General features: G+C 41.9%; 1 protein-coding gene across 1 annotated transcript; it reads left to right on the plus strand.

Moving 5' to 3' along the window:
• The first annotated feature begins 1,004 nt into the window (after window positions 1-1,004).
• Window positions 1,005-2,606, plus strand: LOC124864527 (nuclear protein 1-like). Its single transcript, XM_047359336.1, has 3 exons — window positions 1,005-1,187; window positions 1,266-1,401; window positions 2,297-2,606. The coding sequence occupies exons 1-2, from the start codon at window positions 1,091-1,093 to the stop codon at window positions 1,391-1,393; spliced, it is 225 nt and encodes a 74-aa protein (XP_047215292.1). The 5' UTR covers window positions 1,005-1,090; the 3' UTR covers window positions 1,394-1,401; window positions 2,297-2,606.
• Window positions 2,607-10,750: the final 8,144 nt, after the last annotated feature.

Here is a 10,750-nt window from a genome sequence, read left to right on the forward strand (position 1 = left end):
GAAATTCCTAAAGAAATGAAGTTCTGCTAGTTTAATCTGAATGAGACAGAAAATTAGGTAAAAGTTCTGTAAATTATTATTTACCGAACCATAATTATGTAAAGGTTGAAATCTGATTTACTGTCACTCAGTGGAACAAGTATTTGATCTACTCAGAACTGGGTGGAGAAACGCAGGACATGGCCCTGTCCATTGGCTCCTGAGCGTGAAAGTGTTATTGCATTGTTAGCAGAAAAATGACCTCAAGAATAATGCTTCCACCTCCATCCTTGACTGTGGAGATGGTGTGTTTCTGGTCAAACTGAACAGTTCTCTTCCTGTAAACTTGAGCTTGGTTTTGGTCTCATCTGACCAGAGCACTTTCTGCCAAAGCCTCCTTGGGTCACACCATCTAAAACAGGAAACCACTACCATATATGGATTATGAAGAGTTGTCTACAGTCTGGAGGTCACCCACAGTAATCCCAGAGCAGATAGTTTTCTTAGTGAATACATCTTTAATGGAAATATGTCGACAGGATGTCTAGAAGTTGGAAGATGCCAACTTTAGCATCATCAGTGGCTAACTGTTAGCCGGTTGCTGTATTCTTTATAACTGATGGAGGTTTCTTCTGTGCTTCTGTAACAGGTGTTAACAGGTGTACCCCCTTTTCCAAGTTTTGGCATCGTAAACCCAACATTTTCACTCTTTAGTCCAGTTTGTTTTCTGCCTCGTGCTTGCCTTTGTTTGTTTGTTTGTTTGTTTGTTTGTTTGTTTGTTTGTTTTACATATTTCTGTATTTTGACTTTTATTTAATTTGTTTTCCTGGACTTGTGGTTGATAATCTGTTGTTTTTTTTTTAAATGATCTCCTCAATAATGACTGTTGGGGGGGGGGGGGGGGGGGCATACGTGCTGGACGTGCAGCTGATGCAACAATTGTTTGTTTGGACTGAAAGTAGGAGGAACAGGAGCAGGAGGAGGAGCAATATGCACACAAACTTATAAAAAGTCACCCAGAGGGAGGAGAGGAAAACAAACCCAGAGAAGAACCAGAACACGTCCAGACGGTCTGTGATTTCCCACCGTTTCTGAAGCATTCGAGGCGATCATGAGCCACGTCGACGTGAAGAACCTGAAGCTGTCCAAGTTTGAGGAGGAGCATTACGATGAGTATGACTGCTACAACCTGACAGACAAATATGCAGGTGAGGAGACGGGTTTCTTGTTTCTGCAGAACTTCACACGAATTATAACTAACGGTTTATCCCGTGCTTGTGTTGCAGAGGGTTCGGCCCGCAAAGGCAGAACCAAGAAGGAGGCTAGTGAGAACACGAACCGACAGAATCCTGCAGGACATGAGAGGAAAATCGTGGAAAAGCTGCAGAACAGCGAGAAAAAGGCCAAGGAGTGAACCCTGAGGTAGCGTTTCTACACCAAATAAATCTCAATAAACTGACTTTAAGTGGAATAAACCGACCCCGATGTACAAAGTGGTTTTTATATTAATGATCATTGAAGGTTGTGGGTTATAGAAGCTGAAATATTAACTGAAAAGAGTTGAAGCATTAATTTGACCCGCTTGTGACGAACATCTGGATCAGAACTCTGAGGACATAGGCGGGTCTGTTGTGACATTTGAGCCCTGCGCCTCCGTTCAGAACTCCTATAGGAATCTGCCGATTTAACCTCCGAGTTCCACTGAAGACTTTAATAATTAAGCAACGTTTTTTTTCTCTCAAACAATAATCTTTTTCCCTAATGCTAACACAAACATACAGATTTTAAAATGTTGTTTTTCAATTAAGTAAAGAAAATGTTTATTTGACTATTATATCAAATACTGGTGACTTAAAAACAACTGGGACTTTAAATGGACAGATGAGCAAGGAGATTTTGAGCATGAAAGTTTTAGGGTTGATTTCAGAGCAGAACCTGAGCTCTGGTTCTGTTGGTTATTTTCCCTTCCTCCACAGTGAAGTTGAGGCTGCCATGCTGCATCCAGACATATTAACCCTTTGAGATCTAAGATGCTCTAAATGTTCTGGTATTTTACAGAAAGTTTTTCTGAAATATTCAGATCACCCAAAAAGCTCCATCTTAAAACTTACTTTGAAACTTATTTACACATTATTTCTATAACTATAAGGTCTCTGAGGTTAAAAGCTTATCTTGATAAGAGGTTTCTGACCCGTTTGTGACAGTTTCATTCAGATTCACCACTTAAAAAGTCAGCGAAAGGCTCAGCAGACAGGTTTTGCTGTGCGTTATTAGATTTTCTCAACTTAACCAAATGTGTGTGTGTGTTTTAACCCAGGGCTGCTTGGATGGCTTTTCCCGGTGATGGACCACAGCCTCCTTGGCGACAGATTGAGACATGTGGATGGCAGGAGTTTATTGGAGCTCCTTTTGGGGCAGGTTTTAAATCTTTGCATGATGAGGAGCCTGCAGAGCCAGGCCTTCACCTTTTTGACGCCTGCAGGTGTTCAAGTGCTGACCTTTCTGTCGACTTGCACCAGAGTCCTGGCTCAGACCACAGCGGTGCAGCTGGGATGATGGGGTGGCAGCTTGGAGACTTTTTTTAATGCTCGTTTTTAATGTTTTATCATTAAAAAAAATTAAAAACAGTCTCTGTGTCTTCATTAGTTGCATCTAAAGTCTGCAGCAGCCATTTACTTTATATATTTTGTATCAATTACATATATAAAATAACCTGGTTGAGAATGTGTGTGTTCAAAATCTCAAACTTTAGTAAAGCCCTGCAGGGTGGCTTAGAGGCCACCAACATCTATAAATGCAGAGACTGAGTGATTATACCAGCTGGTGCACATCCATATGTGCACCTTCAAGGACTGTGCATATGTTCCCCAACCAAAACCCTGCTTTATTGGGGATATAAAACAATACCTTCAAGTCTGGAGTAGAGGGTGACACGGGTGTGGATTTTCTCTCCTGTCTCATCCCGCTTCCACAGAAAAATGTCTTGTCCCATCCTAATCCCAGGCCAGCATAACAAAAAAAATCCTGTCCCGTCCCACTCCTGGTAAATTGACTCCCACTCCCATCCCGCTCCCATTCAGAACGACTCCCACTCCTGTGCCACTCCCATTTTAGTTTTCTTCATTTAGTCTTTTGACAATTTGTTTCTTTGAAGGACCAGTTAGGTCCCTGTTTTTAGCTGTAGTAAAGGCCAGTTAAAGTAAAAAGAATAATAATGAAGAAATAATAAAATATTAAACAAGGAAACAGACCATGCCTATCTTAGTTGAATAAACAAAATGTACATAGTTGTATTTTACTTATTTATTAAGTGATTGTTTCCTTTGAACAATGACATCATTTTTATGTTTCAAGTTGCTGAAAAGAAAGAAAAATGCACCTAGTTAGAGAACTGTACTTGTTGAACAAAAGGCCAAAAAGGCATTACCTTCATAATTTAGAAACTGTACCTCAATGGTTCACAGCCCTGGTCCTCAGGGACCCCTTCCCTGCAGGTTTTAGATGTTTGTCTGCTCCAGAACCTGATTTACATTCTGACATGACCTCCTATACAGGCATCAAGAATGGAGAGTCAAACTGGACAAAATTAATACAATAAAATCATCATTAAATAAATAAATGTTGTGAATGTCCCATAAGTGAAGTAAATGTAACATGAAAGAAATGTAACATTAAATACACCCGTTTTGATATTTATTGAGTTTTATTTTGAAATCGGCCTTAAATAAAATTATCTTCAATCAGACTAAAAGACAGTTTTTATCCACAAGCTGTCAAACAAACTACTGAACTCTGGACCATAAAACTGCATGAAACCACATCTGTTATACTTTATTTCCTTATTACTGCTGCATGATGGGTACTTTTTTGTACACCATTAGTGTTTTTGTTTTTATCGTGATTTGAACGGTTCTTCTTATCCTAAACATTTAATCACATTGTTTACTGCGTGTTAACCTGCATATGACAAATAAACCATATCAATGACATATCAGTGTTTGTTTTATGAGCAGTTTATCATCTGTGCTGTTGCTCCAAAATGCTGAACGCAAAAGTATTGCGTGGAGACGCAAAATAAATAAATTTCCCCATGTCCCCTCACGGGCTTCCGTACCTTACCTCTTAAATCTTTAGCGCACATGGAGCAGTTTTGTTGGTCAGATGAGACTTGACACATGTTGGTACTTTTGGTTTGATGAATGAAGAGATGCAGGACTGATTTAATCCAGAATGTCCTTTAATCTCTGATGAACTTGATTACGACTAAACACGTTTTACAAGCAGCAGACTGCGTGTTAACATCAACTCTCCTGAAGTTCAGTAATATTTGCGACTTTCCTGTCAGCTCTATGAGTTTAATAGATAAGTCCTTATTTCTGACTTTACGTTACAAATCCAATTTTACCACGTCCAGTTCTCCACCTGCGTTTGCTCCCTCCATCCTGAACGCAGGTGGAAAACATCAACCAGAAGCACTGTTGGCTTGTGGGTCGTGTAGTTCATTTGACTCACATTATAGTATAGGCTTCTTGGAAAAAAATTACACAATGGCGGCGTCGATTCAGGTTTTTTTTTCTTAAAGTTTATAACAAAGTCTCAGTTTTACATTTCCAAGGACAATTGATCCTAGTTTATTTTCCCTCCTATTGATTAGCTCCCGCTCCCGTCTGCTCCAGTTCATGTTTTATCCTGTACCGTCCCAATCACGGGATCTTTACTGATGCTATCTCCCGTCCCGCGGGATTCCCGAAAAAATGTCAGCCTCTAGTCTGGAGACCAAGAGAGTCTGGTATGGGCTGCAGAAGGCCATCCTCCCAGAAACTTGAAAGTTAGTGCCTCAACCATAACATATGAATACATGGCAGGAAATTCAGTCTGTCATAAATTACAAAAGATCTATAACCAGAGATCTCCGAGAGGCTGAACACAGACCCACCTTCAAAAGCCTCTTGCAACCCCATGGACACTGCTTTACAGGTGACACATCCACAGGTCCTGAAGCCACTGAAGAAGTTGAACCCCCACAAGGTGGTGGTACCTAATGGAGTCTCTCCCAGAGTACTGAAGGCCTGTTGTGAACAACTAGCTGTGGTGTATGCTGATATCTTCAACCTGTCATTATTCCAGACTGCAGTCCCTTAGATATTCAAAATATCTACCATCATACCAGGCCTTAACAAAACTGACACATCCACCCTGAATGACTTTAGGCCAGTGGCACTCAGATCAGTAGCCATGAAGTGCCAAGAAAGAAAAATGTTTCTAGCACACATCAACCGTATTGTCCTGGACTCTGTTGTTGTTGAATTTTCTTATCAAAGTGGATAGAAGTTGACTCATAACAAGAGAAAATCCGGACTTTGTCTTTATAAGTTTTATTCAAAGGCATTCAGCGTTTGAAGACCCTGACACTGAGGTTAGTCAGTGAAACAGAGTCCTGATCAACATTTACACACAGTATTTATACCAGAACATGACAGTTTTATCTCAACTTAAAAGAGTCTGTGTTTTATGACCCCAGACCCTTCTCGGGTTCAGAGGTGACAAAGTTATCTGGGAACCCATCTGTCCTTCCCAACACATCATCCTAACTGTGGGTTTTAACCATTAAACTTCTGATAATGGCTTTTACAGCTTCCTCCTCTAACACAGATGTTCAGAGGAGTGAGGTAAACCAAAGGTCATACACTTTGGGACACTTACTGCAAGAATTTCCATTACACTCCCTTCTTCTGATTACAAGATAATCACAACTAAAGGAAAATTCTTCAAAACCATCACCCCTCTCAGCTAACAGATAATCCAAAGCCATTCTAGTTTGCAAACTCATCGTTCTAATAGCTTAGGCTCATTGAAGTATAAGTTGTGACTGTAGGTAGTAAATGAGCTAGATAACATACTCCAGACCAAGTAGCAGGCAGATACAGATATAATCTATTTCCACACATCCAACCCATGTTCTGAGGACATGAGAACCCATCTCTACTAGGAAAAGTAACAAGAATCCTGGTTAATTTACCTGCCATGCCATACAACTAACCTCCATCCGGTAAGGCTGTAAGATTAAGAATTAAGATTAACACAAAGGGATCTGGAGCCAAAGATTCTGAAATACTATAAGGATCAGTTCTGATAGGATATGACTCAAATTTATGTCTGTTGATTAAAGCACATAAAACAGATATAATAGTGTTGCAACCTTCTGTCTTTCCAAGGAAATAAGGTGTACTTTCCTCCAGTGTAATACAAATATCTGGATCTTTAATCGGATTTCTATTACCCCGAATTCTATAAAGAGTTCCCGTAGACGCACACGTTAAATTAATCTCACTAGAAAATCTACTAACATTTCTGCTTGCCCGTACAGTATAATTCCTCAGATTAGCCTTACATTGTCTTTGCTGTACCATTTCCCAAAATGAACACAAGAGTAATAAAAATACTTGCAATACCAATCATTAGCATCAGAACAGACCATCTTCCATATAGCTGCATCGTGACCTTGAAGTGGAATGTCCTTTCTTCTGGTACTGAAAGCAAACAGTTTTTTTCCAAAGAAAACAAATTATAAACACAACTCAAAAAAACAAAAATCCTGCTGTCTCTCCTGAGTGGCTTCAAGCTGCCCTGTTACCAGTCTGGTACAGGTGGGCGGTCGTAGGAAGCTCCTCTAGAAATATATTTAGAAACAGGAACTCTAACCTGCTGGAAGTTAAGCTTCCATAGTCCAACTAAACAACGGTGGAAATGAACACATTTCAAATTTGTACCATAATGATAAATATCAAGCAATAAACATGAAAGTTAGATAAAAACATCAGAGATTTCCTCCTCAGAGTCAGTCTCGCTGTCAAAGTGGGAGGAAAGAATCTCTCACTGTGGTGTGTGTGCAGTGAGGCAAATGACCTTATGATTTCTAACTTTCAGGCAATGCGATGGCCTTAAGTAGATTCTGAAATAACGTTGCACTGCCCAAGGGATTATTGTGCCCTTGTAAGAACAGTGTTCTTCAACTACCTCTTCAATCACTCGCCAGTGATCAGCTTACAGTTCTTTGTCTTGTGGTGGTCCGCTGTCCTCACACCTTTCAGCCGTGGATGATCCAGTTGGAAGATGACTTGTCTCCTGGAAGCCAGATGAAGCTGGAGGAGCTGGAGCTTTCCTGCAGCTTTCCTGGGTGACTAGTAGGATCTGATATGGGCCATTCCAGCACCTGGACTTCCTGTGTTTTCTCCTAAATTCTCTGACCAGAATCCAGTCGCCAGGAATAAAGGACTGGAGGGTGGAAGTGGCTGTTTCTGGTAATGCAGCCTTCACCGTCTGTGAAACTTGAGAAAACACAGTGGACAGGTTTTGACAGTAAAGCAACATCCTATCTTCACACTAAGATGTGGAAGAAAATGATCTTGGCAATAACCCCATGTCCAAATTAGGAGACCTGCCACACAGCACTTCAAAAGGACTGAGATTTACCTGTGTCCTTTGTCTCAATCTCATATAAGTGAGAACAATAGGTAGAGTCTTCACAACACTTGGCTAATTTTCAATTCAAAGTCCCATTCTCAAACCTAAGTGCTTAACTACATGAACTTCATCAAAACATCCAACAAAATCCAAAGAATTGATCTTCTGACTTCACCTGATATACTAGCAGTAACCATCAGCTAAATATTCTGAATATCAAAAATGTGACATGATGTTTGAGGAAGGTCTGATTACAGGTCAATATTTCCATAGTTTCAGAAAACCCAAAAAGAATTTCAAAAATGGTCTAATCTGTGGAGATGTAAAATTTCACAAAAGAATCAACACCATAATTTCAGAGAGGTTTTCATAATGTGGTCTTAGGGAGCTATGCACCATTTATAGAAACAAAGTACAACGTCTCTCTCGTATTGTCACTAAGTCCTCACTGGAGGTATGAGCTACCCTTTTTCCCATGAGTGCTAAAACTTTTGGAACCCCATGTTACTTTATTCTGACATTCCCCTCTTCTGATGCAGGGTCCAACCCATATTAGTGAACCTTAAACTGCAAAACTGTTAACATGAACCTACCTCAGAAACAAGCTGCTTCTTAACTCTCCTGAAAACTCAAAGTTTTAATCAATCTGGGATTTAGAAACATTATTCTAAACATCCATCCATCAACCATCCATCCATCCATCAACCATCAACCATCCATCCATCATCCATCCATCAACCATCCATCCACCCATCAACCATCCATCCATCCATCAACCATCAACCATCCATCCATCATCCATCCATCAACCATCCATCCACCCATCAACCATCCATCCATCCATCAACCATCCATCCATCATCCATCCATCAACCATCCATCCACCCATCAACCATCCATCCATCCATCAACCATCAACCATCCATCCATCCATCCATCCATCCATCAACCATCAACCATCCATCCATCCATCCATCCATCCATCCATCCATCCATCCATCCATCCATCCATCAACCATCCACCCATCCATCAACCATCCATCCATCCATCAACCATCAACCATCCATCCATCCATTCATCCATCCATCAACCATCCATCCACCCATCAACCATCCATCCATCCATCAACCATCCATCCATCCATCCATCCATCCATCCATCCATCCATCCATCAACCATCCATCCATCCATCCATCCATTTACCATCCATCCATCAACCATCCATCCATCCATCCATCCATCATCCATCCATCAACCATCCATCCACCCATCAACCATCAACCATCCATCCATCCATCCATCCATCCATCCATCCATCAACCATCCATCCACCCATCAACCATCCATCCATCCATCAACCATCAACCATCCATCCATCCATCCATCCATCCATCCATCAACCATCCATCCACCCATCAACCATCCATCCATCCATCAACCATCAACCATCCATCCATCCATCCATCCATCCATCCATCCATCCATCAACCATCCATCCATCCATCCATCCATCCATCAACCATCCATCCATCAACCATCCATCCATCCATCCATCCATCATCCATCCATCAACCATCCATCCATCCATCAACCATCAACCATCCATCCATCCATCAACCATCAACCATCCACCCATCCATCAACCATCCATCCATCCATCAACCATCAACCATCCATCCATCCATTCATCCATCCATCAACCATCCATCCACCCATCAACCATCCATCCATCCATCAACCATCCATCCATCCATCCATCCATCCATCCATCCATCCATCCATCAACCATCCATCCATCCATCCATCCATTTACCATCCATCCATCAACCATCCATCCATCCATCCATCCATCATCCATCCATCAACCATCCATCCACCCATCAACCATCCATCCATCCATCAACCATCAACCATCCATCCATCAATCCATCAACCATCCATCCATCCATCAACCATCCATCAACCATCAACCATCCATCCATCAACCATCCATCAACCATCCATCCATCCATCAACCATCAACCATCCATCCATCAATCCATCAACCATCCATCCATCAATCCATCAACCATCCATCCATCCATCAACCATCCATCCATCCATCAACCATCAACCATCCATCCATCAATCCATCAACCATCCATCCATCCATCAACCATCAACCATCCATCCATCAACCATCAACCATCCATCCATCAACCATCAACCATCCATCCATCCATCCATCAACCATCCATCCATCCATCCATCAACCATCCATCCATCCATCCATCCATCATCCATCCATCAACCATCCATCCACCCATCAACCATCCATCCATCCATCAATTCATCAACCATCCATTCCATCCATCAACCATCCATCCATCCATCCATCAACCATCCATCCATCCATCCATCCATCAACCATCCATCCATCCATCCATCCATCCATCATCCATCCATCAACCATCCATCCACCCATCAACCATCAATCCATCCATCAATCCATCAACCATCCATCCATCCATCCATCCATCCATCAACCATCCATCCATCCATCCATCATCCATCCATCAACCATCCATCCACCCATCAACCATCCATCCACCCATCCATCCATCCATCAACCATCAACCATCCATCCACCCATCAACCATCCATCCATCCATCAACCATCCATCCATCCATCCATCCATCAACCATCCATCCATCAACCATCCATCCATCCATCCATCCATCATCCATCCATCAACCATCCATCCACCCATCAACCATCAACCATCCATCCATCCATCCATCCATCCATCCATCCATCCATCAACCATCCATCCATCCATCCATCCATCAACCATCCATCCATCAACCATCCATCCATCCATCCATCCATCATCCATCCATCAACCATCCATCCACCCATCAACCATCAACCATCCATCCATCCATCCATCCATCCATCCATCCATCCATCCATCAACCATCCATCCACCCATCAACCATCCATCCATCCATCAACCATCAACCATCCATCCATCCATCCATCCATCCATCCATCCATCCATCAACCATCCATCCATCCATCCATCCATCCATCAACCATCCATCCATCAACCATCCATCCATCCATCCATCCATCATCCATCCATCAACCATCCATCCATCCATCAACCATCAACCATCCATCCATCAATCCATCAACCATCCATCCATCCATCCATCCATCATCCATCCATCAACCATCCATCCACCCATCAACCATCCATCCATCCATCAACCATCAACCATCCATCCATCAATCCATCAACCATCCATCCATCCATCAACCAT

This window comes from Girardinichthys multiradiatus, chromosome Y (assembly GCF_021462225.1).
Source record: "Girardinichthys multiradiatus isolate DD_20200921_A chromosome Y, DD_fGirMul_XY1, whole genome shotgun sequence".
NCBI lineage: Eukaryota > Metazoa > Chordata > Actinopteri > Cyprinodontiformes > Goodeidae > Girardinichthys > Girardinichthys multiradiatus.

What these genes read in the sequence shown, in the direction of transcription:
- LOC124864527 (XM_047359336.1), top strand. Translation starts at nt 1,091, where the DNA reads ATGAGCCACGTCGACGTGAAGAACCTGAAGCTGTCCAAGTTTGAGGAG. An exon ending in CCTGACAGACAAATATGCAG is followed by an intron (nt 1,188 to 1,265) that starts GTGAGGAGACGG and finishes CTTGTGTTGCAG; the next exon opens with AGGGTTCGGCCCGCAAAGGC.